Source organism: Ornithorhynchus anatinus, chromosome X5 (genome assembly GCF_004115215.2).
Source record: "Ornithorhynchus anatinus isolate Pmale09 chromosome X5, mOrnAna1.pri.v4, whole genome shotgun sequence".
NCBI classification, from domain to species: Eukaryota; Metazoa; Chordata; class Mammalia; order Monotremata; family Ornithorhynchidae; genus Ornithorhynchus; species Ornithorhynchus anatinus.
This window is the reverse complement of record NC_041753.1, coordinates 9,076,082-9,103,207: the sequence shown is the minus strand read 5'-3', so window position 1 is coordinate 9,103,207 and position 27,126 is coordinate 9,076,082. Positions and strand designations below refer to the sequence as shown.

Below are 27,126 nucleotides of genomic sequence, written 5' to 3'. Positions count from 1 at the left end.
ACCTTCCCACAGTCTTGATTCTTCCCCCTGTCGACTGTAAGCTGTTCACCAGCAGGGATTGTATCTACCGACTCTGTTGTACTGTACTCTCCCAACTGCTTAGTACAGTGCTCTGCACACAATAAGCACTCAATAAATTCCATCAGTTAATTGAATCACACCTGCTTCTTGCCCCTCGGCTTTCAGTTCCTTGGTACTTTCCTTTGAGGACAAATCCTGATATTTTTCTACAGTTACCTTCTGTCTCTTCCTTTTCCCATTCTCTTCTCTATTCCCTCTTTTTCTGAGTCAGAACCTTAGTATAAGCTTACGCAACTACTTCTGCTATTTGTTAAATGCTTATTAGGTATCAAACACTAAACACTGTTCTACAAATCATCCAGGTTGAACATAGTCCCTGTCCCAACACAGTCCCTGTCCCACATGGGACTCATAGTCTAAGTAGGTGAGAGATCAGGTACTGAATCCCCATTTGACAATTGAGGAAACTGAGGCACGGAGAAGTGAAGTGACTTGCCCAAGTTCACACAATTTCCACCTCCTCATCTTGTGATAACTCAACCACCACCCTTGCCCTCTAGACTATAACTCTAGGCAGTAAACTCATTATAGGCAGGGAACATATATGCTAATTCTGTTGTATTGTACTCTGCCAAGCGCTTAGTACAGTGCTCTGCACATAGTAGGTGCTCAATAAATACAACTGATTGAAAAATACAATTGATTGGCATTATTAAGTCTGAAACTGAAACAATCAACAACTCTTCATCCTTGTAGCCATTTGCTCACATGCATGTATCCCACAGCCTCCAGAAGAGAAGAGATACTGGAGGAAATGGGAAACAAGAAATGGGAATTGCTCGAAACAAACTCAGGAAGGCTTTATTGGGATTGGCCAGAAATGTCCAGGCTTTGGTAGAGCAGTCTGCTCTGGTTTAAGGACAGGTTCTCGAGGGGCCGTGGGGTGGGGTCCTGATCGGGTGGATGGAGGAGGGAGGAGCTGGTGGAGCGGGCCGTCCTCGTGAGAGCCGATGAATGATGATGATGGTGATGGTATTTTGTGTTCTCGCTTCCATCCTCTGCCTGGCTGGTAAATCCAGGACTGCCAAGGGTACGGTATCCACCCTGCACAGAAAGGGGAAGATGACTTACACGGCGTTGGCTTGCTGGTCATGCAGTTGAAAGCATTTATCCTTGAGAAGCAGCGTGATTTAATGGGTAGAGCGTGGGCCTGGGAGTCAGAAGGACCTGGGTTTTAATCCTACCTTAGCCACATGTCTGCTGTGTGACCTTGGGTAAGTCACTTAACTTCTCTGCATCTCAAATATCTCATCTGTAAAATGGGGATCAAGACTATGAGCCCAATGTGGGGCAGGGACTGTGTCCTACCTGATTAATTTGTATCTACCCAGTGTTTAGAACAGTGCTTGGCACATAGTGAGTGTTTAACAAGTACCATTATTATTATTATTTAGTGTACATTGTTATGTCTGTACCTTTACATGATATATTATGAATCATTTATTTATATTAGTGTCCGTATCCCTCTCTGGACTGTAAGGCCCCAAGAGGTTTTCCTAACCCCTCATTTCCTCATCTCCCTCTGCCATCAGCGTCACCCTTGCACTTGGATTTGCATCCTTTATTCAGCCCTCCCTCAGCGCCCCCAAGCACTGAGAAGCAGTGTGGCTTAGTCTAAAGAGCATGGGTTTGGGAGTCAGACGATGTGGGTTCTAATCCTGCCTCTGCAATTTGTCCGCTGTGTGACCTTGGGCAAACCGCTTAACTTCCCTGTGTCTCAGTTACCTCATCTGTCAAATGGGATTAAGACTGTGAGATCCCTCGTGGGACAACTCGATTACCCAGTATCTATCTCAGCACTGAGAACAGTGCTTGGCACATAGTAAGTGATTTAAAATACCATAATAATAATAATTATTATCGTTATTATTATTTCCATATCTGTCGTGTATTTATTTCTATTGTCTGTCTCCCCCGTAGACTGTAAACTTCTTGTGGGCAGAAAGCATGACTGCCAACTCTGTTGTATTATGCTTTGGTACAGTGATGATGATGATGATGATGATGATGGTATTTCTTAAGCACTTACTATGTGACAATCACTGTTCTAAGCACTGGTGCAGATACAAGGTAATCAGGTTGTCCCATGTGGGGCTCACAGTCTTAATCCCCATTTTAAAGATAAGGTAACTGAGGCACAGAGAAATTACGTGACTTGCCCAAAGTCACACAGCTGACAAGTGGCAGAGCCAGGGATTAGAACATGTGACCTCTGACCCCCAAGCCCGTGCTCTTTCCACTGAGCCACACTGCTTCTGCCCTCAGTAAGCGCTCAATCAGGCAGAAGAATTGGGTAGGAAGAAAAAGAACCAAGACACCAAGGGAAGCGGAAGCATCCAACTTCAGGGGGCGTATCTGCAAGTAGGCTGGGGGAGAGAGGAAAGGGGAGACCATGGCCCAGGGAAATCACACGGGGCTGGGCTGCAAGGGAAGGGGAATGGGCACAGATGGCGGGGACCAAAGGGAGAGAGGAAGCGTCATACCTGGACCCCTGACCAGCCCCAGCTGGGAAGACTGGGCTCTGGCTTCCTGCAGCGTCAGGGCCGGGGCGGCTCCTAACGGTTCCCATGCGTGGCTCTGGGAGGGGCTGTTGGCTGGCTCTGTCAGGATGACCCTGCTCCTTCGGGATTCCGGGGACCGGGAAGGCGTGGCTGGTTCCCGGGCCCTCTTCGCCAGCGGAGGGGCCCAAGCCCGGAGGGGAGTCCCCGGGAGCCAGAGGGCCAGGAGTCATGAACTGGCTGGAAGAGTGCGGAGCTGAAAAGGGGACAAAGCGAAGCTCACAACTCATCGTGGACATCCAGCCATCCCAACCGACTCTCAGATCACATGCGACAGACTCTCCCCTCCCTCAAAGCCTTAGTGAAGACATATCTCCTCCAAGACACCTTCCCTGACTAAGCCCTCCTTTCCTCTTCTCCCACTCCCTTCTGCTTTGCCCTGACTTGCTCCCTTTGTTCTTACACTGCCTACAATCTCTGCCCACTATGGGCTCACAGTCTGGGGTGAGTGGGGGAGAGACAGACATCAAAACAATTAAAAGGCATTAGTAGCATCATTTTAAATAAATAGAATTTTATAAATATATATATATGCATCACTAATGAAATAAATAAAATTATAATTATAAATATGTATATATATACACAAATGCTGTGGGGCAGGGAAGGGGGTAGAGCAAAGGGAGCGAGTGGAGGCGATGGGATGGGGAGGGAGAGCAGAGGAAAAGGGGAGCTTAGACTGGGAAGGGCTCCTGGAGGAGGTGAGCTTTTAGAGGAGCAGCATGGCTTAGTGGAAAGAGCACAGGCTTGGGAGTCAGAGGACACAGGTTCTAGTCCTGACTCTGCCACTTGTCAGCTGTGTGACTTTGGGCGAATCACTTCACTTCTCTTTGCCTCAGTTACCTCATCTGGAAAATGGGGATGAAGACTGTGGCCCCCAGGTGGGACAACCTGATTACCTTTAATCCCTCCCCGCCAGTGCTTAGAACAGTTTAGCACATAGTAAGCGCTTAACAAATGCCATCATTATTATCAGTAGTAGTAGTGGGGCTTTGAAGAGGGGAAGTGTGCTAGTATGGTGGATTTGAGGAGGGAGGGCATTCCAGGCCAGAGGTAGGACGTGGGCCAGTGGTCAACGGCAGGACAGGCGAGAAGGAGGCACAGTGAGGAGGTGAGCACTCGAGGAGTGGAGTGTCTGGGCTGGGCTGTAGAAAGAGAGAAGGGTGAGGTGATGGAGAGCTTTGAAGCCAATAGTGAGGAGTTTTTGCTGGATGCGGAGGTTGATAGGCAACCACTGGAGATTTTTGAGGTGGGGGGTGACATGCCCAGAACATTTCTGTAGAGAGATAATCCGGGCAGCAAACTGAAGTATAGACTGCAGTGGGGAGAGACAGGAGGTTGAGATCAGAAAGGAGGCTGATGTAGTAATCCAGTCGGGATATGATGAGTGATTGTACTAACGTGGTAGCGGTTTAGTAGCAGTCTGTTCTTGCCCTCTCCCAGCCCCACAGCACTTATATCCATATCTGTCATTTATTTGTTTATATTAATGTCTGTCTCCCCCTCTAGATTGTAAACTCGTAGCAGGCAGGGAATGTATCAGTTTATTGTTACTTTGTACTCACCCAAGTGCTTAGAACAGTGCTCTGCACACAGTAAACACTCAATAAATATGAATGAATGAATGAGTGAGTGAGTGAATCATCACCATCATCATCATGTGGGCAAGGAATGTGTCTGTTACATTGTTATATGATACTCTCCCAAGATCTTAGAACAGTGCTCTCGCCACAGTAAGTGCTCAATAAATACAACTATTTAGTGAGCGTTTACTGCATGCAGAACACTGTACTAAGCGCTTGGGGGAGCATGGTACAACAAAATCAGCAGACACATTCCCTGTCCGTAATGAGCTTATAGTCTAGAGAACCAGTCTTCAATCAATCTGAAAAGCAGTGTGGCTGAGAAAAAAGAGTAGAGGCCTGGGAGTCAGAGGGCCTGGGTTCCATTCCCAGCTCTGCCAATTGCTTGCTGTGTGATCCTGGGCAGTTCACTTCACTCCTCTGGTCCTCAGTTACTTCAACTGTACAATGGAGATTCAATCCTTGTTCTCCCTCCTCGTTAGACTGTGAGCCCCATGTGGGACAGGGACTGTGTTTGACCTGATTAATTGAATCTACCCAGCGCTTAGAACAGTGCTTAATGCGTAGTAAGCTCTTAACAAATACCATAATAATAATAATGATCAATCAATCAGAATCAATGGTATTCACTGAGCACCATCCTAAGCACTTAGGAAAGTGCAATACAACAGAGTCGTTAGACACATTCCCTGCCCACAACCGGTTTACAGTTTAGAAGGGGAGACAGACATTAAAATAAATTACAGATTTGTACATAAGTGTACAAATGAAAAGCAGCATGGCCTAGTGGACAGAGCACGGGCGTGGGAATCAGAAGGACCCGCGTTCTTATCCCGACTCTGCCACATGTCTGCTATGTGACCTTGGACCAGCCACTTCACTTCTTTGGGCCTAAATTCCCTTACCTGTAAAATGGGGTTTAAGATTGTGAGCACCATGTGGGACAGGGACTCTGTCCAACCTGATTAGCTTGTATCTACCGCAGGGCTTAGAACAGTGCTTGTCACATAGTAGCCATTTAACAAACTCCACCATCATTATAAATGCTGTGGGTCTGAGGGTGGGGTGAATATCAAATGCTTACAGGGAACAGCTCTAAGGTCATAGGCAAATGACCAATGAGACAGAGGAGGTAGAGGAATTGATTGAACTCAGCACACTAAGTGCCCTGAGGATGACGTGAAGGGAAATTAAGACTCCCCCCTACCCTGCCAAGAATGATGGGGTCATGGAGAGGATGAAGCTCAGCGAGCCCAGCCATTGTCAGCCCAGGGTCCGGGCGACCACTCCCCAAAGTTCCTGGTGGCTCCTAAACCCTACAGGGTTCCAGGTGCCTTTGTCCCCTCATTGCTTGGACTCCCTCCAAGCCTAACAGTGGCAGCACTGGTGATGGCTGATGCCCCCTCGCTGGGCTCACCTGGTGGGGCTCGGGCTGCCAGGCTGGTTGTGTTGGGGTCTTCGCTGTGGTAATCCAGAACGTCGTCCGGAGAGGCCCAGTAAGGTGTGTTTATCTCCTGCAGCTTGCGGATGGCTTGCTCCAGCTCCTCGTGGGCTGCTCCCGACCATGCCGGACCCTCTCCTGTAGCTAGGGCCAGGGTTACACAAGCATGGACGGGGGTACGGGGGAGGCTGCAGAAGGGACCGAATGGCTAGCAGTTCCCAACCTGACCCAATCTCAGGACAGTGGATATCAGAGGGGTTCCCCGGACCCAGATCCTGGGGAGTAATAATAATAATAATATTGGTATTTATTAAGCGCTTACTATGTGCAGAGCACTGTTTTAAGCACTGCGATATACAGGGTAATCAGGTTGTCCCACGTGAGGCTCACAGTCTTAATCCCCATTTTACAGATGAGGTAACTGAGGCACAGAGAAGTTAAGTGACTTGCCCACAGTCACACAGCTGACAAGTGGCAGAGCCAGGATTTGAACCCGTGACCTCTGACTCCCAAGATCGTGCTCTTTCCACTGAGCCACGCTGCTTCTCTAAGTAAGGTGGAATAAGGGTGGGGTGAAGGGAAATTAGGCCTGGGCAGAGGGGGAGGCTGCAGCTGACCAGGTGTCCACAGTGGTAGCTAGTATTGATGGTTCTGATTTTCTGCCCTCCTGGGTCAGCCCTCCAAATCGGCCCATCTAAACTCTAGGGGTCAAGATCGGCTGTGTGGCTGTCGAATGTGGGACTTCCTTCTCCAGTGGGCTCCAAGCTCTGAAGGATGGAGTACTGCCCCGGGGCCAGGTCTACTGGTCAGAACTTTATTGCTGCCTTGACTACTGCATCAGCCTCCTTGCCAACCTCACCCGCCTCCTGTCTCTCCTGACTCCAGTTCATTCCACAGCACTTGTGTACATATCTTTAAATTATACATTATAAATTACTTATTTATTCATATTAATGCCTGTCTCCCCCTCTAGATTGTAAGCTCATTGAGGACAGGGGATGTCTGTTATAGTGTTATATTGTACTCTCCCAAATGCTTAGTACAGTGCTCCGCACACAGTAAAGTCAATAAATACGATTGACTGACTGACTGCCTGACTGGGCAGGGAACATGTCTGCTAATTTTGTTGTGTTGTACTCCCCTGAGCGCTTAGTACTGTGCCTTGCACATGAAGACTGTGAGCCTCACGAGGGAAACCTGATTACCCTGTATCTACCCCAGTGCTTAGAACAGTGCTCTGCACATAGTAAGCGCTTAATAAATACCAACATTATTATAGTAAGTGCTCAATAAATATGATTGAATGATTGATTGATTGAAACTACCCTCGCTGCCTGGATCACTTCTCTACAAAAACGTTCAGTCCACATTTCCCCACTCCTCAAGGACCTTCGGTGGTTTTCCATCCATCTCCACATCTAATAGAAACTCCTCAGCATCAGCTTCAAAGCACTCACACAGCTCACCTTCTCTTACCTTACATCCTGATTCCCTACTACAGCTCAGCCTACACACTCCACTGCCCTAGCACTAGCTTACTCGCTGTACCCCAATCTCATCTATTTCACTGCAGACACTTTTCCCACAGCCTCCTCTCAGTCTGAAACTCCTTCTCCTTCCATATACGCCAGAACACTGCTCTCTCCACCTTCAAAGCCTTGTTGGAATCACACTGCCTCTGACAAGCAGTGGGAACAGTCCAGGCCTGGGAGTCAGAGGACCTGGGTTCTAATCCCAGCTCTGCCGGTTGCTTCCTCTGTGACCTGGGGTACGTGACTTCACTTCTCTGTGCCTCAGTTACCCCATCTGAAAAATGGAGATTGAATCTTCCCTCCAATTTAGACTGTGAGCCCAATGTGGGAGAGGGACTTTGTCCGACCTGATAAACTTGTATGTACCCCAGTGTTTGGAACAGGGTTTGGCACATAGTAAAGGCTCAACAAATACCCTAAAAAGAAAGAACCATCCTTAGCCGTAGGTTCATGGAGGGGGTAAGGCTCAGCAGGCCCAGCCGAGATCAGCCCGGGATCCGGGCGATGACTCCCCAAAGCTCCCAATGGCTCCTAGACCCCACGGGGTCCTGGATGCCTCTGTCCCCTCACTGCCCGGACCCCCGCCCAACCCTGACGGTGGCAGTGGTGATGGTGGCTGACACTTCCTCATTGTGCTCACCTGGTGGGGTTTGGGCCGCCGGTTTGGGCAGGTCGGAGTCTCCGCTGTGGTAATCCTGCACATCGTTCGGGAGGGCCGAGTGGGATGCGTCTTTCCCCTGCAGCTCGCAGGTGACTTGCTCCAGTTCCTCATGGGCTGCCCCCAAACACGCCAGACCCTCCCTATCTCCCACAGCTGGGGCCATGGGAGCATAGACGGGGGACCAGGGGGAGGCTGCGGAGTGGAGGAAATGGGAATCAGTCATTTGCCTTGGTCTTCCCAACCAATCGATAGATCAATCAATGGCATTCATTGAGCGCTTATTGTATGCAGAGCACTGTACTAAGTGCTTGGAGTTGGCAGCCATGTTCCCTGCCCCAAACTGAGGTGCAATCAGGGCAAGAGCAAGTCTGTGTCAAGTTGGCCAGCTCCTAGGACAGCATGGAAGGGGCAAAGCCAAAATCAGATGGGGATAATGGGCATCAGGGAGTGGCCAGAGGGCATGATCAAGAAGACCTCCAAGACCTCTGGACTTTAAGCTCATTGTGGGCAGGGATTGGGCGTGCGACATTGCTATATTTTTATAACAATTATTATTGCTATGTTGTACTCTCCCAAGTGCTTAGTACAATACTAAGCGCTCAATAAACACCATCGACTCACTGACTGAACTCCAAGGGATGGCAGGGGTTTAGGGGAGACAGGGATGGGGGTATTTCAGAAACACCTACAAGCCCTTTCTCCGGAACGGGCCTGGGGACCTCAAAGACTTTCCCAACCCATCAATCAATCAATTAATGATATTTATTGAGTGCTTCCTGTGTGCAGAGTACAGTAATAAGTGTTTGGGAGCGTACAATTCAACAGAGTTGGCAGTCATGTTCCCTGCCCACGAGGGGCTTACAGTCTAGAGGGAAAGACCGATGTTACAATAATTTACCGACAGGGGAAATAGTAGAGAATAAAGATATGAAAAAAGTCTCGGGGGGATAGGACGAGTATCAGAGTGCTCAAGGGGTTTCACAGGCAAGTGGGTAGGTGGTACAGAGGGGTGGGTGGGTATGGGAAATGAGGGATTATTCTGGGAAAGCATCTTGGAGGAGGTGTGATATTAGTGATTTTTGAAGGTGGGGAGAATGGTGGACTGCCGGATCAGAACGGAAAGGAAGTTCCAGGCCAGGGAAGCACTGTAGCCTATTGGAAAAGAGGCTGGGAGTCAGAGGATCTGAGTTCTAATCTCAGCTCCACCACTTTTGCTGTGTGACCTTGAGCCAGTTACTTCTCCCTGTGCCTCAATTCCCTCACCTGTAAAATGGGGATTAAATTCTCCTCCCTCCATCCTTGCTGCTTGGTGACAGAGAACACAGGGTTGGATGGGGACCAACCAGGGAGGCCCCTCGGGACAACGATGGCTCTTACCTTGACCTGTCTGACGCTCTTCCTCGGCCAGGGACTGAGCAAACCGGTTGACAAAATCCAGCAGGTCCTGGGATTCCTGGTGCGGGTCTGCATCTTGGGGAAAGGCTTCCTCCTCCATGTCTCTGCTCAGTCGCCTCCGTTTCTGCTCTCTTTGCGGACTGGGCCCACGGGGCTGACTCTTCCTGTCTGTCGGCTCTGATTTGCACCAAGAGACTGAGCCCGGTAAGGCGGGGAGTTCTGCATCTGAAGCAGAAAGAACGGTGGATGGTGGGGCTGTTCTCTGGCTCCGAGGAGTCCAGGAGATCTTGGAAATCAAGCAATCAATCTACGGTATTTATTGAGAGATTACTGTGGGCGCAGAACTCTACCAAACCATTGGGAGAGTCCAATACAATCAAATTGGGAGACCCGTTCTTACCACAAGCTTATAGTCTAGAAGTATTCGTCAATCAATCAACGGTATTTATTGAGTGCCTAATGATGTGTAGAGCAGTGTATTAAGCACTTGGGAGAGGTTCAATGTAACAGTTGCTAAACACGCTCCCTGACCAGAATGAGCTTACAGTCTAGAGGGGGAGATGGACATTAATCCATCAATAAATGGTATTTAGTGAAAACTTACTGTGTGCAGAGCACTGTACTAAACACTTGGAAGAGTATAATGCAACAGAGTTGGTAGACAGGTAGACATGGTAGAGCCAGACAAATAAGTTCCAAGACAGACAGATAGGCTCCAGACAGATAGGCTCCAAGCAAAGACCAAATGGTGACATACCTGCAGGGGTACGGGCAACATGTCTTCTAAGAAAAGAGGACAATGGAACTGTAATTAGTAGACTAGCTCCATTATGATGAAGAACTCGATGTAATGGTCAACAAGCACCATAAAGAGGCTGTGGGGAAACGCCTGTCACTGCTGCTTGTGTTATCCGAAGGGATGACAAAAATAGCCCAGGCAGGAGGTAACCTTTTCTCCGGGGAAGCTCGGGCTGGTCTCGGCCAGTACTCGGATGGAATATGGACGGACGTTAATCATTCCATGGTAGGAAATTCTCAATGACACTGGGTTCATTCATTCAATAGTATTTATTGAGCGCTTACTATGTGCAGAGCACTGTACTAAGCGCTTGGGATGAACAAGTCGGCAACAGATAGAGACAGTCCCTGCCGTTTGACGGGCTTACAGTCTAATCGGGGGAGACGGACAGACAAGAACAATGGCAATAAACAGCGTCAAGGGGAAGAACATCTCGTAAAAACAATGGCAACTAAATAGAATCGAGGCGATGTACAATTCATTAACAAAATAAATAGGGTAACAAAAATATATACAGTTGAGCGGACGAGTACAGTGCTGTGGGGATGGGAAGGGAGAGGTGGAGGAGCAGAGGGAAAAGGGGAAAATGAGGCTTTAGCTGCGGAGAGGTAAAGGGGGGATGGCAGAGGGAGTAGAGGGGGAAGAGGAGCTCAGTCTGGGAACGCCTCTTGGAGGAGGTGAGTTTTAAGTAGGGTTTTGAAGAGGGAAAGAGAGTCAGTTTGGCGGAGGTGAGGAGGGAGGGCATTCCAGGACCGTGGGAGGACGTGACCCAGGGGTCGACGGCGGGATAGGCGAGACCGAGGGACGGTGAGGAGGTGGGCGGCAGAGGAGCGGAGCGTGCGGGGTGGGCGGTAGAAAGAGAGAAGGGAGGAGAGGTAGGAAGGGGCAAGGTGATGGAGAGCCTTGAAGCCTAGAGTGAGGAGTTTTTGTTTGGAGCGGAGGTCGATAGGCAACCACTGGAGTTGTTTAAGAAGGGGAGTGACATGCCCAGATCGTTTCTGCGGGAAGATGAGCCGGGCAGCGGAGTGAAGAATAGACCGGAGTGGGGCGAGAGAGGAGGAAGGGAGGTCAGAGAGAAGGCTGACACAGTAGTCTAGCCGGGATATAACGAGACTTAAACAGTGTCGGAGATCTCATCACTCCTGGGTTGAGGGCTTATCAGAAGCAGGATCCTTTACTACTAATGTGTTCTGTATGCTAATAAGTGTTTTCTTACTGTGATGCTGAATATCATGGTTTATTCTGTCGATAAAGCTGAGTCGTCACGAACTCCCCCCCCACACACACTGGCGTCCTTAATTGGCTTTATTGGGACGTTACTTAAATGGTGTCAGAAGTGGGATTCTGTGTCTCAGATTTTGAGACCAAATAGACTCATGTCTCTCTTTCTCTCTCTTTGGAGGATAAGTTGCCTGGCCACACCTAAGACCCTCTAAATCCAGTCGCAAAAGGATTTGGATGATGCATTCCTCTTGCACTTCGGACTCCAATTCTGTCCTACTCTCATTTGTCACTGTATTAACTGCTCTTACTAAGTGACTTGGGGTAATTGAAAGAAATGGAGGGAGACCTCTCATTGGCGAGTGCAGAGAGCTCAGGAGGAAAAATGGATGGACTGTCATTCACTGGGATAGCGAATGGCAAAAAGGAGTATGGGGAGATAAGAAAGGTTTAGATGCAGAAATATAAGTGTGGCAAAAGGTGGTCAAGATTAAGCTTGGAAAGGGAAGGACTGCCATCAGCCTCCTTTTGTTCGCTTTATCTATGGGAACCACGGGAATCCTATGGGAGTCCGCCATCAGAGCCATGACAGAGGTTTATCTGGAAGACCGGAGAGCCCCATGTAGGGTCTGGTCTACCTTGGATGACTTAATAAGAACCATCGAGCTGTTGGGCTTTTCATAATAAGCTCATGACGGGAGAAGGAACTTGGGATCCCCTAGGGGAAGTATCTACCGAGACCACTCTCAGGCAGATTGTTCGAGTAATGACCCGCTGTAGCCCCTTCCTTGAGATGACTTCAGATAACACTCTAGGAATGAAGGGGACAAGACCAACCTCTTGATTTGTCTTTGTATTTGATGCGGTCGGGAAAAGGCTGGAGTATTCAGGTGGGATACTGTCAGGCGCTTCCCAAGGGGAAGGCAATGTTGACAGCAAGGAATGACTACTACCCCCAGCCCCCAAGAAACAGGGGCGCTCCTCTGGACCACCTGTGGGGAAACCCCTAGACAAATTAGATCATCTAAGAGAAAACTCATCAACTCTAGATTGTAGGCCTGTACCTGGACACCAACCTCTGGGTTACAAGACTTAATGGTGTCCAGAGAATTCTCACCACCCTCTGCGTTGTAGAACTTAATGTAAAATGATTAACAATTTGAGTATGCTCTTTTTTAAGGAGCAGAGTGGACTGTATGAATATGTTGGGATTGGGTGCACCCTTGTGTCTGTGTGGAATGAGTGGTATTTGAATGAACTGACTGGTGGTATGATAGCAGTGTGTATTGTGTATTGCGAGAGAAATTCCAAAGGGAAACTGGGTAGCTCCACAGTTTGAGAGCATGGCTGGAGCTATCACTTTAAAAGATCAAAAGGGAAAATTTGATTGAGGGAAGGTGCCTCACTCAAGCAAATGATTAGCATCCCTTATTCTGAAGTATGGATCTCATTGTTGGGAAAGTTAGTTCTCAACTGGTTAAGTAATGGAGGTTACTGTGAGGGGAGAATTTACAACTGCTTCCTCTCTCTCTCTCTCTCTCTCTCTCTCTCTCTCTCAATAGGAGTGCCTGTAGGAGTGGCGATTCAACTACCTTGTCAGAGATTCTACTGCCTACTGTCTGAGCAGCATAGAGAAGCAGCATGGCTCAGTGGAAAGAGGCCCGGGCTTTGGAGTTAGAGGTCATGGGTTCGAATACCGGCTCTGCCACTTCTCAGCTGTGTGACTGTGGGCAAGTCACTTAACTTCTCTGTGCCTCAGTTACCTCATCTGTAAAATGGGGATTAAGATTGTGAGCCCCATGTGGGACAACCTGATTCCCCTGTCTACCCCAGCACTTAGAACAGTGCTCTGCACATAGTAAGCGCTTAACAAATACTAACATTTTTTTTGAGCCCCGACCCCCAAAATTTGAAACAGCTCCATTCGATTCTGGGTGCTTTGGGTTTTTGAAGAATCCACATTCCTGGATTTTTCATTGTGGCATGACAACTCTATGACTTTCTTTGGAAGGGAACCCACTGGGAAAGGGAGACACTCCATTACTTTTTGAATGCTGTATCTCAATTCCAAGCCCTGGGACTAGTCCACAGAGGCCAGCCTTTTTCCTTGCATACTGGGTCCCCAACGCGGGATGGCAGTATGGCCTATGGCAAGAGAAAACCCCGACCCAATTTGGATTGGCGGGATGGAAATCCATCCAGAGCAGATATGTACCCTTTACTGGACTATTTATCTTTCAGATGCTCTTTTTCTTCCCCATCTTCGATTTCCGAGTAGGATGGACTCATTCAGCATTCCCATCACAGATAGTTTCAGGCAGTCCTGAGAGAGCCAGGGCCTCGAGGAACCTGGACGGGTGACCCTCAGAGCCCTGGACACCTCCTCCCCTCGCCCCCACTTCGTGGATAGGAGAATGGTGGATTTGTCCCATTACCCAGATGAGCGCCCACTGGTGAAGGACCTTCTCCATCTCACAGACTGTGAGTTGGCTAGTATTGCGAATGGGTTCTTTCTTTTCACGGCCCCTAGCCTCTGGCACGACCGACAACATGTCTGTTCTTAAGCTGTCCTCCTAATAGTTGGAACCCTACAAACAACCCCTGTTCTGGGATGGTGGAACACCAACACCTTCTTTCAGGGAACTTCTAGTTTCAGCCATGCCCTTAACCAGACTAACTGCTTAAGTAGCATGACTAAGAATTTTACAGCTGGACCCTTCTCAATTAAGAAGCACTCTCTCATCAAGACGGGAGACGTAAGGGTCACCGATAACAATGAATGGTTCGGCACCATTTTTCCCACTTATGGTATAGCACTTGCACTGAGATGGGTAAATAAACTGGCGGATCTGATATTCATTCATTCATTCATTCATTCATTCAATCATACTAATTGAGCACTTACTGTGTGCAGAGCACTGTACTAAGCACTTGGGAGAGTACAATACAACAATAAAAAGTCATATTCCCTGCACACAACAAGCTTACAGTCTAGGGGGAAGAGACAGATATCAATAAAAATAAATAAAATTAACAGATATGTAAATAAGTGCTGAAGAGCTGGGAGGGGGAAGAACAAAGGGAACAAGTCAGAGCAATGCAGAAAAGAGGAGAAGATGAGGAAAAGTGATGATTTATTTGCCTGGGAAGGCTTCTTGGAGGTGTGCCTTCAATAAGGCTTTGAAGGGGGTAAGAGTAATTGTCAGATTAGAGGAGGGAGGGTGTTCCAGGCAAGAGGCAAGACATGGGCTAGCAGTTGGCAGTGAGACAAGTGAGACTGAAGCACAATGAGAAGGTTAGCACCAGAGGAGCAAAGAGTGCGGGCTGGGTTGTAGAAGGAGAGAGGTGAGGTGAGCTTGGAGTGGGCAAGGTGGTGGAGTGCTTTAAAGTCAATGGTGAGGAGGTTTTGTTTGATACAGAGGTAGATGGGCAACCACTGGAAATTTTTGAAGAGTGGGATGACATGTCCTGAACGTTTTTGGAGAAAAATGATCCAAGCAGCAGAGTGAAGTTTGGACTGGAAGGAGGAGAGACAGGAGGCTGGGAGGTCAGCAAAGAGGCTGATGCAGTAATCCAGGTGGGATAGGATGAGTGATTGTATTAACGTGGTAGCAATTTGGATAGAGAGGAAAGGGCAGATTTTAGCAATGTTGTGAATGTGGGACCGACAGGATTTAGTGAAGGATTGAATATGTGGGTTGAATGAGAGAGTGGAGTCAAGGATAATGCCAAGGTTACAGTATTGAAATTAATTAACCTAACCAGCTAGAGCCTGGAACTACTGAATATAGAAGTCTGCACCCTTCGACTAATGACCTTGCAGAATAGGATGGCCTTGGACCTCCTCCTTGAGGTCCAAGGAGGCACCTGTGGTGTTATCAGGACTAAGTGCTGTAAACTAGGTATCCCTGCCCACCGGCTATGGAGCCTGGCAGCCTCACAGGGGTCTGATTGGCAGGACTGGCTCGAACTGGGCAACTGGGGCTTGGGAAAATTGGGACCCACATCACAGTTAAAACTAATATCATTCATTCAATAGTTTTATTGAGTGCTTAATGTGTGCAGAGCACTGTACTAAGCACTTGGAAGGTACAATTCAGCAATAGAGGCAATCCCTACCCAACAGTGGGCTCACAGTCTAGAAGGGGGAGACAGACATCAAAACAAGTAAACAGGAATCAACAGCATCAATATAAATAAATAGAATTATAGATATATACACATCATTAATAAAATGAATAGAATAATAAATATCTACATATATATGTGGTTTAGTGGCAAGAGCACGGGCTTGGGAGTCAGAAGTCGTGGGTTCTAATCCCGACTCTTCCACTTATCAGCTGTGTGACTTTGGGCAAGTCACCTAACTTCTCTGTATCTCAGATACCTCATCTGTAAAATGGGGATTAAGATAGTGAGCCCCACGTGGGACAGCCTGATGACCTTGTATCTACCCCAGCGCTAAGAACAGTGCTTGGCACATAGTAAGAGCTTAACAAATACCATCATTATTGTTATTATTGTTATTATATACACAAGTGCTCTGGGGCAGGGAGGGGAGTAGAGCAGAGGGAAGAAGTTGGGGTGATGGGGAGGGGAGGAGGAGCAGAAGGAAAAGGGGGCTCAGTCTGGAAAGGCCTCCTGGAGGAGGTGAGCTTTCAGTAGGGCTTTGAAGGGGGAAGTGTGCTAGTTTGTCAGATGTGAGGAGGGAGGGCATTCCAGGTTAGTGGTGGGACGTGAGCCAGGGGTCGATGGCAGGACAGGCGAGAACGAGGCACAGTGAGAAGGTTAGCACCAGAGGAGTGGAGTGTGCAGGCTGGGATGAAGAAGGAGAGAAGGGAGGTGAGGTGGGAGGGGGCAAGGTGATGGAGAGCTTTGAAGCAAATAGTGAGGAGTTTTTGCTTGATACGGAGGTTGGTAAGCAACCACTGGAGATTATTGAGGAGGGGGTGACATGCCCAGAGCATTTCTGTAGAAGGATAATCCGCACAACAGAATGAAGTATAAACTGAAGTGGGGAGAGACAGAAGGTTGGGAGGTCATAAAGGATGCTGATGCAGTAATCCATACGGGATATGATGAGCAGTCATACTATCAAGGTAACAGTTTGGATGGTTGAGGAAAGGACAGATTTTCGCAATGTGGTGAAGGTGAGAGTGGCAGGTTTTGGTGACGGATTGGATGTGTGGGGTGAATGAGAGAGCATAGTCAAAAATGACACCAAGGTTGTGGGCTTGTGAGATGGGAAGGATTGCAGTGCCATCCACAGTGACAGGAAAGTCAGGGAGAGGACAGGGTTTGGGAGAGAAAATGCGGATCTCAGTCTTGGATATGTTGAGTTTTAGGTGGAGGGAGGACATTCGGGTGGAGATGTCCTGAAGGCAGGAGGAGATACAAGCCTGGAGAGAGGGAGAGAGAAGAGGGGAGGAGATGTAGATTTGAATAACGTCCACATGGAGATGATAGTTGAAGCCGTGGGGGCAAATGAGTTCACCAAGGAAGTGAGTATAGATGGAGAACAGAAAGGCATCAAGAACTGACCCTTCAGGAACCCCTACATTTAGACGATGGGGAGGGGGGGAGAAGAGGGAGGAGCTCGCAAAGGAGACTGAGAATGAACAGTCAGAGAGATAACAGGAGAACCAAAAGAGGAGGGAGTCAGTGAAGCCAAGGTTGGATAACGTGTTGAGGAGAAGGGGATGGTCAACAGTGTTGAAGGCAGCTGAGAGGTCAAGGAAGATTAGGATAGAGTAGGAGCCATTGGTTTTGGCAAGAAGGAGGTCATTGGTGACCTTTGAGAGGGCGGTTTCAGTCGAGTGGAGAGGACAGAAGTCAGACTGGAGGGGGTCCAGAAGAGAGTTGGAGAAGAGGAATTTGAGGCAGGGAGTATAGATGACTTGCTCCAGGAATTTGGAAAGGAAAGGTAGGAGGGAGATGGGGCAATAACTGGAGAGGGCAGTGGGGTCAAGAGAGGGTTTTTTTAGGATGGGGGAGACATAGGCATATTTGAAGTCAGAAGGGAAGAGCCATTATAGAGTGAGTGTTTAAAGATGGACGTTAAGGAGGGGAGGAGGGAAGGGGTGAGAGTTTTTATAAGGTGAGAGGGAATGGGGTCAGAAGCACAAGTGGAGGGGGTGGCACTTGAGAAGAGGGAGATCTCCTCTGAAAAGACCACTGGGAAGTATGGGAAGTAGAAGAGGGGGTTGTGCGGGGGGAATGGAGAAGGGGGAGGGGAGATTTTGCAGAGCTCAGACCTGACGGTGTTCATTTTCAACTAATGAAGTAGATGGCTAGATGGTTGGGGGTGGAGGAAGGAGGGGGGCGGGGGTGGGGGAACAGGGGGCCTAAGGAGGGAGTTAAATGTCTGAAACAGCTGACGAGGGTGATGGGCATGGGTGTCAATAAGGGAAGAGAAATAGTTTTGCCTGGCAGAGGAGAGGTTAGAGTTAAGGCAAGAAAGGATGAATTTAAAGTGAACAAGGTTGGCCTGGTTCGACTTCCACCAGCAGCGTTCAGTGGCTTGAGCATAAGAGCAAAAGAGGTGGACAGTGGAGGTGATCCAGGGCTGTGGGTTAGTAGTGCGAGAGTGATGAAGGGCTGGGGGAGCGAGGTTGTTGAGTGTATTCCTGTTGTTGTTTTCCTTGTTTTGTGTAATCTCCTTAATTTTCTGTTGCCTGTCTCTATGTAGGAGCTCTTTGAGATCGAAAGAGGACCACACTCCCTGCCAGTGGTACTTCCTGCCACAGGTGATATTCCTGTGGGCATGGGGTGGAATGAAGCGTGCAGTTTGCACCTCCTGTAAACAACAGGCTAAATTTACTGCCCTTCTGCTTATCGCTTCCTGTGATTGCAGGTCAGACCGAAAGGGTCCAATGGAAGACCAAATGTTGACACACCTGCAGAGGTATGGGCGAGATGTCTTCTAAAAGCAGGAAGACAATGGAACTGTGATTGGTGGATTAGGGCCCTTATGAGGAAGGAGTTCGGTATTATGGTCAACAAGCGTGGAGTAGTCTACAAGCAAGCTCAAAGTCTGGGGGGAAACGCCTGTCACTGCTGTGTGATCTTGGGCAAGTCACTTCACTTCCTCTGTGCCTCAGTTACCTCAGGAGAATACCTTTTCCCTGGGGATGCTCACGCTGGTCTCACTCCGTACTCAAACAGAATACCAGCGGAGGTTAATCAACCTGGGGTAGGAAATCCTCAATGACCTTGAGTTGAGGCCTTAAATAATAATTCTAGTATTTATTAAGCGCTTACTATGTGCCAGGCACATCTGGTTGGGCACAGTCCCTTTCCCACATGGGGCTCACAATCTCAATCCACATTTTACAGATGAGGTTAATGAGGCACAGAGAAGTGAAGTGACTTGCCCGAGGTCACACAGCAGACAAATGACAAAGTTGGGATTAGAACCCATGACCTTCTGACTCCAAGGCCTGTGCTCTACCCACTATGCCATGCTGCTTCTCTAAATAGTGTCAGAGATATCATTGCCCCTGGGTTGAGGGTTTAACTGTGCTGTCCCAAGAGCTTAGTACAGTGCTCTGCACACAGTAAACTCTCAGTAAATAGGAAGGAAAGAAAGAAAGGAAAGAAAGGAAAGGAAAGGAAGGAAGGGAGGGAAGGGAGGGAAGGGAGGGAAGGAAGGAAGGAAGGAAGGAAGGAAGGAAGGAAGGAAGGAAGGAAGGAAGGAAGGAAGGAAGGAAGGAAGGAAGGAAGGAAGGAAGGAAGGAAGGAAGGAAGGAAGGAAGGAAGGAAGGAAGGAAGGAAGGAAGGAAGGAAGGGAAGGAGTGATTTTAATAAGGATTTGAAGGTGGGGATAGTGGTGGTCTGGTGTATATGGAAGGGGAGGGACGAGGGAAAGGGAAATCAGAAGGAATCTGGGGGTTCCAGAACAGCCAGGAGACCATCTTCCCGGGGGATGGTTGCCTCTTTCTCCCCGATACCCCTCAAGGGCCTCAGGCCACGGTTGGACCCCCCGCCTACAGTCCTGACCAATGCCAGCATGGTAAGGAACAGAGTGGGAAGGGGGATGTTCTGAGCAAAGCAGAAAAGACCCACCCCATTACCTAGGGGAGGAAGGGGGGGAGAGAGCATAAGGTTTTAGCTCCCACATCCCCATTCCGTCCGGGAAAGCGACCACAGGAGTCTTCGAGTAAAGCCAGGAGCAGCGTTCTCATGTGGGCACGGGCCAGGGGCTTCTCTGAGAGGCAGCAGGTTTTGGGGTTTGAACCCTGGGAGACCTGGCGAGAATCACTGGAGGTACTCTGTACTGAGTGCTTTGGCTGATACAAGGCAAGCGGGCCCATCACAGTCCCTGCCCCACTTAAGTTTCACAATATAAGTAGAAGGGAGAACAGATGTTGAATCCCCATTTTGCAGATGAAGGAACTAAGGCACAGAGATGTGAAGTGACTTGCCTATGGTCACACAGCAGACAAGTGGCAGAGATGGGATTAATAAAAATAATAATAATGGCATTTGTTGAGCGCTTACTATGTGCCAGTCATTGCATGAAGCGCTGGGTTGGATACAAGCAATTGGGTTGGACACATTCTCAGATGAGGTAACTAAGGCAAGAAGGAGAGAAATGACTTGCCCAGGATCACACAACAGGCAAGTGAAGGAGGCAGAATTAGAACCCAGGTCTTCTGAGTCCCAGGCCTGGGTGCTTTCCACTAGGACACGTTGTTTCTCTTAGAATGAAAAGTGAGCTGTGCATTTCTTTATTCATCCATTCATTCAGTCGTATTTCTTGAGCGCTTACTGTGTGCAGAGCACTGTATAAACACTTGGAAAGTACAATTCAACAACAGAGACAATCCCTGCGCATCAATGGGCTCACAGTATAGAATAGGGGAGACAGGCACCAAAACAAGTGAACAAGGCATCAATAGCATCAATATAAATAAACAGAATTATAGATATATACATATCATTAATATAAATAAATAGAATTATAAATTCATTCATTTATTCAATTGTATTCATTGAATGATTACTATGTGCAGAGCACTGTACTAAGCGCTTGGAATGCAGAACTCGGCAACAGATAGAGACAATCCCTGCCCAACAACGGGATCACAGTCTTTAGGGGGAGAGAGACAACAAAACAAGTAGTCAGGCATCAACCATCAAAATAGATAAATAGAATCATAGATATATACACAACATTAGCAAAATAGAGTAATAAATAAAATATACAAATGAACACAAGGGCTGTGGGAGGGGAAGAGGGTAGAGCAGAAGGAGGGAGTAGGGGGAATGGTGAGGGGAGGAGGGGCAGAGGGAAAGGGAGGGCTCAGTCTGGGAAGGCCTCCTGGAGGAGGTGAGCTCTCAGTAGGGCTTTGAAGAGGGGAAGAGAGTTAGTCTGGCAGATGTGAGGAGGGAGGGCATTCCAAGTCAGTGGTAGGACGTGGGACAGGCGAGAATGAGCCACAGTGAGGAGGTTAGTGGCAGGGGAGCAGAGTGTGTGGGCTGGGCTGTAGAAGGAGAGAAGGGAGATGAAGTAGGAGGAGGCAAGGTTATGGAGAGCTTTGAAGCCAAGGGTGAGGAGTTTTTGCTTCATGCGAAGGTTGATAGGCAACCACTGGAGGTTTTTGAGGAGGGGAGTGACATGGTCAAAGGGTTTCTGTAGAAAGATAATCCAGGCAGCGGAATAAAAAATAGACTGGAGCTGGGGCAGGGAGAGGCTGGAGGATGGGAGATCAGAGAGGAGGCTGGTGCAATAATCCAATCAAGATATTATGAGAGATTGTACTAGCAAGGTAGCAGTTTGGATGGAGAGGAAAGGGTGGATCTTGGCGATGTGAAGGTGAGACTGGCAGGTTTTGGTGACGGATTGGATGTGTGGGATGAAGGAGAGAGCGGAGTCAAGGATGACACCAAGGTTGTGGGCCTGACAGGGTTTGGGAGAGAAGATAAGAAGCTCAGTCTTGGACATGTTGAGTTTTAGGTGGTGGGAGGACATCCAGGTTGAGACGTCCTGAAGGCACGGAGAGATACGAGCCTGAAGGGAGGGAGAGAGAACAGGGGAGGAGTTGTAGATTTGGGTGTCATCTGTGCAGAGATGATAGTTGAAGCGTTGGGAGCAAATGAGTTCACCAAGTGAGTGAATGTAGATGGAGAACAGAAGGGGACCAAGAAGTGACCCTTGAGAAACCCCTACAGTTAGGGGATGGGAGGGGGAGGAGGAGCCCACGACAGAGATCGAGAATGAATGGCCAGAGAGATAATAGGAGAACCAGGAGAGGATGGAGTCCGTGAAGCCAAGGTTGGATAATGTATTGAGGAGAAGGGGTTTGTCGACAGTGTCAAAGGCAGCTGAGGGGTCGAGGAGGATCAGGATAGAGTAGGAGCCATTGGACTTAGCAAGAAGGAGGTCACTGGTGACATTTGAGAGGGCAGTTTCAATGGAGTGGAGGGGACAGAAGCCAGATTGGAGGGTGCCCAGGAGAGAGTTGGAGTTGAGGAATTCAAGGGAGCGAGTGTAGACGACTCGTTCTAGGAGTTTGGAAAGGAAAGGGTAGGAGGGAAATAGGGCAATTTTGGAAGGGGCAGTAGTGTCAAGAGAGGGTTTTTTTTAGGATGAGGGAGATATGGGCATTTTTGAAGGCAGAGGGGAAGAAGCCATTGGAGAGTGAGTGGTTAAAGATGGAAGCTATGGAGGGGAGCAGGGAAGCGGTGATAGTTTTTATAAGATGAGAGGGAATGGGGTCCGAAGCACAGGTGGAGGGGGTGGCAAATAATAACAATAATAAGAAGAAGAATGTTGGCATTTGTTAAGCACTTACTATGTGCCAAGCACTGTTCTAAGCGCTGGGGTAGAGAGAAGGTAATCAAGTTGTCCCACGTAGGGCTCACAATCTTCATCCCCATTTTACAGTTGGGGTAACTGAGGCACAGAGAAGTGAAGTGACTTGACTAACGTCACACAGCTGACAAGCAGCGGGGTCGGGATTAGAACCCATGATCTCTGACTCCCAAGTCTGGCCACTTCTCCTACACTTGCAAGGAGGAAGGAAATCTCCTCTGAAGATACTGCTAGGAAGGATGGGAAAGCAGAGGAGAGGGTTGAGAACGGGGGGGGATGAAGGGGGAGGGGTGACTTTAGGGAGCTCAGACCTGATGGTGTTAATTTTCCTAATGAAGTAGGTGGCCAGATCGTTGAGGGTGAGGGACGGAGGAGGGGGAGGAACAAGGGGTCTGAGGAAAGAGTTAAATGTCCGGAAGAGTTGGCGGGGGTGACGGGCATGGGTGTCAATGAAGGAAGAAAAGCAGTTTTGCCTGGCAGAAGAGAGGGCAGACTCAAGGCAAGAAAGGATAAATTTCAAGTGAACAAGGTTGGCTTGGTGCTTGGATTTTCGCTAGCAGCGTTCAGCAGCTCGAGCATAAGAGTGAAGGAGGAGGATGGGGCAGTGATCCAGGGCTGTGGGTTAGTGGAGGGGAGAGCGACGGAGGGAAAGGGGTGTGAGCGAGTTGAGTAGAGAGGGTGGAGTTGAGAGCAGTAATCTGGTCATCGAGAGTGGACAGAGGCGAAAGGGAGGCAAGACTGGGTGAGATGCTTTGAGAGAGATGGATGGGGTCGAGAGAGTGGAGGTCTCTGGGGGGGGAGTAATATAGATTTACAGGGGGGAGGAGTGTGAGAGAGGAGGCAGGTGAGAAGATTATGGTCAGAGAGATTTCAGAGTTGGTGAGGGTGGAGAAAGTGCAGCGGTAAGAGATGATGAAATCGAGGGTGTGACCAAGTTGGTAAGTGAGCGAAGTGTGGTGGAGCAGGAGGCTGGCAGAATCAAGGAGTGATAAAAGCGCTGGGGGTGGAGGTAGGGGGCGGGGAGGAGATAGAACAAAGGGAGCGAGTCAGGGAGATGGGGAGGGGAGGGGGAGAAGAGGAAAAGGGGGGCTTATTAAAGTCTGCCTCCCCCTCTAGACTGCCAGCTCGTTGTGGGCAGGGTGCGTTTCTGTCAACTCTGTTATAATGTCCTCTCCCCCATCGCTTAGAAGAGTGCTCTACCCACAGTAAGTGCTCAATAAATAGTGCTGACTGATTGACGATGATGCTGCTGATGATGATAATGGTGTCGCTCCTCTAGGCCCCATCCCACCATTCTCAACTGCCTCAAACTGCCTCACACTCCCTCCTCCCCTGCCGCCCCGTGACCCCACTTCGTCTCCCCTGAGCCCACTGGGTCGAAATCCCCTAATGCTAGCCACCTTACCTGGAATGGCTGGCTGCACGATTCCCTGCCCCATCTCATTCTTTGGCTGCTCCTCCAAGTCCAAGGGGGGCGGATCCAACAGTGGGGACCTCTGGGGATGAGGTGCGGCGTGGGGAGATGGGTGGCTATGGGTGGCCATCGCGCAGCCACGGTTCACCTGGTTCTCCCGCCGGCCCTCGGCCTGTCCAACGCAGCTCTCGGGGGCCTGGAGAAATGGGGGTTGGCGAGGGCAGGGTGGGCTTCCCCTAGTGGGGACCTACGGGTTGTGGGGGGTGGGGAAATGGAAAAGTCGATATGCTCGCTGGGGACCAGCGGGGCCTGATGCCGGAAAACAGCGGCCTCACCTCCCTGGCCCTGCCTACAAGGGGCTACCGCTCTAGAGGAGGGATGGTGACCAGTGGGGCCAGCATGGCCAGTCAGGGGAAGAAGACGGGGCTGGGTCTAAGTCTTTTTGCCCCCCTACCCTGAAGGGAGGGGCTCCAGGGGCCCAATGCAATCTCTACATTTCCCTGCCTTTCCACCGTGGCACATACCGCCTTGTCACATACTGCCTTGTCTTGGGCGGGTCCCTCTCTGGCTCCGACGACGATGATTGGATATGCCTCGGCAGCTGACGGTTGCATGGGCAGCGATCCACCAATCGAGACGCGGGGGCCTCCGGGGCTCTTTGTTGGGGGCGGAGGGGAGAGAATAAGGGAGAGAGACAAAGATAGACCGAGAGATAAACAGAAAGAGAGGGAGAGACAGAGGCAGCGCGAGGGAAAGAGACAGAGACAGAGAGGAAGAGACAGAGGCAGAGCGAGGGAGAGAGACGGGGGGGGGGGGAGGGGAGGCGGGGAGGACCCCTTTCCCTCCTCGAGGGAAGAGTTCACCCAAGAGCATGGGTTATCAGTCATCCCCGAGTGTTCAATCAGTAATCACTCCTTGAGGCCAGGGAACGAGTCTACCAACTCTGCTGTATTGTACTCTCCCAAGTGCTTAGAATAGTGCTCTGTACACAGTAAGCACTCAATAAATACCTTTAATTGATTGACTGATTGATTGTTTAATGTCTGTCTCACCTTCTAAACTGCAAGCTCATTGTGGGCAGGGAAGGTGTTTACCAACTTTCTCATATTGTACTTTTCCAAGTGCTTGGTACAGTACTCTAAAGACAGTAAGCACTCAGTACATAGAACTGATGGATAGATTCATAATACAATTTGCAACATCAGATCCTTTTCTTCTGAATTGGCAGAATGGCACCTTTCACCATCTCTAGATGCTGAGCTTGTTGTGGGCAGGGAATGTGTCTACCAACTCTTTTGTATTGTAGTCTTCCAAGCGCTTAGTACAGTGCTCTGCACATAATAGGTTCTCAATAAATGCTACTGATGATGATGATGGTGATGATCAAATCTGCCCTGTGAAAGAGCTTTCTTAATCCATTTAAAAAGTTTAAGTGGGCAAAGTACCTCTTTGTTGTAATGTCCCAAACCCTCAATAAATGCCTCAGATTGATTGTTGTACTTTCGTCACTGTCAACTTCTAGACACTCTACCAAGTCAGTGGAAACATTCCAAAGGGAGGGGCAGGGAAGTTCTCATGTCTAGGGAACAAATCACTCTTTAATCAGTCAATAAAACAATGGTACTTATTGGGTGCTTCCAATGTACAGAGCAGTGAACCAAGCACTTGGGAAAATAGAATCCAACAGAGTTGGGTAATATGCTCCCTACCCAAAAAGAGCTTATAGTTTGCAATGCTAGGGCATTTACTGCATGGTTACTTTGTGCAGAGCACTGTACTAAGCGCCTGGGGGAGAAATAATAATAATGTTGGTATTTGTTAAGCATATGTATATGTATATAAGTGCTGTGGGGCTGAAAAAAGGAAGCCAATCATTCCCTGATGCCCCTGCAAACCCTATTACGTATTTGCTAAGCGATTACTACATGCCAGGCATGTACAGAGCTGTACTAAGATCTGGGGAAGATAGATAATAATCAGGTTGGACCCAATCCCTGTCCCACCCGAGGCTCATGGTCTTAATCCTGATTTTACAGTTGAGGGAACTGAGGCCCAGAGAAATGAAGTGCCTTGCCCCAGGTCACACGGCAGACACGTGGCGGGGCCAGGATTAGAACGCAGGTCTTTCTGACTCCCAGGCACAAGTTCTTTCCATTAGGCCACACTGCTTCCCTTTTCGTTTGCAGCCTTGTGCGCTGTTTGTCCCCTAGCCCCTGGCGTGGCTGGGGAAAACCACGTGGTCTCTCAAAAGCGCTGGGGGTTTGCATTCAAGGCTGAAATGACTCCAAAGAGTGGTTTTCTGACCTATTATCAGTAAAATAACAAATACCATTGATTGATTGATCAATTGAAAACATATCCTCTCCCCATCCTTGTCCTCCCTAAAATCCCTGCTACCTTTTTGCCTCTAGACACACACTGAAAAGTTGGTTCCTGTGTCCTGAGAAGGTTATTGTTCCCAAAGCGAGTTCTTTTGATGGGGCACTGGGGCACTAGCAGGAGCACAAAATGGCGCCCAACGGTTTTTCTGACCAGACTGCTGAATCACCAAAACTCGGGGGTGGAAGCACCACCTCTGCACCAAAAACCAACCAATCACTGAGCGACAAGGCATAAGGAACTGCAGCAACGTGCAACACTAAAAGGCTGCCTCGCCCAAATGGTGGCGCTCTTCATTTCCTTAAGGAGAGATGGCTGCCGGGTGCGTTAGCCCCCATTTGGCTTATTTGGCTTCCTCTGGATCCCTAAATAAAAGCTTTTTGCCTTGCTCTTCTTCCTCTCGAGTGTTGTGTCAATTCTTTGACCTCCCATAACCTTACGAACTTGGGCAAAACGCTTCATTCCACCGCTATCATTTTCAGTCAATCGAAGATATTTATTGAGTGCTTACTATGTACAGAGCACTGGACTAAGCGCTTGGGAGAGTAATAAGCAGCGTGGCTCAGTGAAAAGAGCTTGGGCTTTGGAGTCAGAGCTCGTGAGTTCGAATCCCAGCTCTTCCACCTGTCAGCTGTGTGACTGTGGGCAAGTCACTTAACTTCTCTGTGCCTCAGTTACCTCATCTGTAAAATGAGGATGAAGACTGTGAGCCCCACGTGGGACAACCTGATTCCCCTGTGTCTACCCCAGCGCTTAGAACAGTGCTCTGCACATAGTAAGTGCTTAACAAATACCAACCTTATTATTATTATTATTAATTATAATAGTAATGGTATTTGTGACACGCTTAACTATGTGCCAAGCACTGTACTAAGCGCTGGGGTGGATATAAGCAAATCAGGTTGGACACAGTCCGACCTGGACTGTGGACACTGTCCTACATGGGGCTCACAATCACAATTCCCATTTTGCAGATGGGGTAACTATGGCATGGAGAAGTAAAGTGACTTGACCAAGGCCACAGAGCAGACAAGTGGCAGAGTCCGGATTGGAACCCATGACCTTCTGACTCTCAGGCTCATGCTCCATACAGAGTTGGTAGACATGTTCCCTGCCCACAACGAACAGTGAAGAACAGTACTTGGCACATAGTAAGCACTAGCGTGGCTCAGTGGAAAGAGCACGGGCTTGGGAGTCAGAGGTCATGGATTCGAAACCCGGCTCTGCCACTTGCCAGCTGTGTGAC

At 48.9% G+C, this 27,126-nt stretch overlaps 1 protein-coding gene across 1 annotated transcript; it reads right to left on the bottom strand.

The window, feature by feature from the left end:
• Positions 1 to 856: 856 nt before the first annotated feature.
• Positions 857 to 26,019, bottom strand: LOC103166012. The gene is made up of 8 exons (XM_029055210.2): positions 25,899 to 26,019; positions 24,026 to 24,157; positions 23,493 to 23,697; positions 9,234 to 9,476; positions 7,836 to 8,048; positions 5,640 to 5,807; positions 2,565 to 2,835; positions 857 to 1,125 (listed from the first exon to the last, which is right to left on the bottom strand). Exons 2-8 carry the CDS (start codon positions 24,113 to 24,115, stop codon positions 936 to 938), a joined length of 1,380 nt encoding a protein of 459 aa, XP_028911043.1. The 5' UTR covers positions 24,116 to 24,157; positions 25,899 to 26,019; the 3' UTR covers positions 857 to 935.
• Between the last annotated feature and the right edge of the window lie 1,107 nt (positions 26,020 to 27,126).

Coding starts and splice junctions, on each gene's coding strand:
- LOC103166012 (XM_029055210.2), bottom strand. CDS start 24,115: ATGCAACCGTCAGCTGCCGAGGCATATCCAATCATCGTCGTCGGAGCC. Junction 8,049..9,233: donor AGAGCGTCAGACAGGTCAAG/GTAAGAGCCATC, acceptor TCCACTCCGCAG/CCTCCCCCTGGTCCCCCGTC. Junction 2,836..5,639: donor GGCAGCCCGAGCCCCACCAG/GTGAGCCCAGCG, acceptor TCCCCTTTTCAG/CTCCGCACTCTTCCAGCCAG.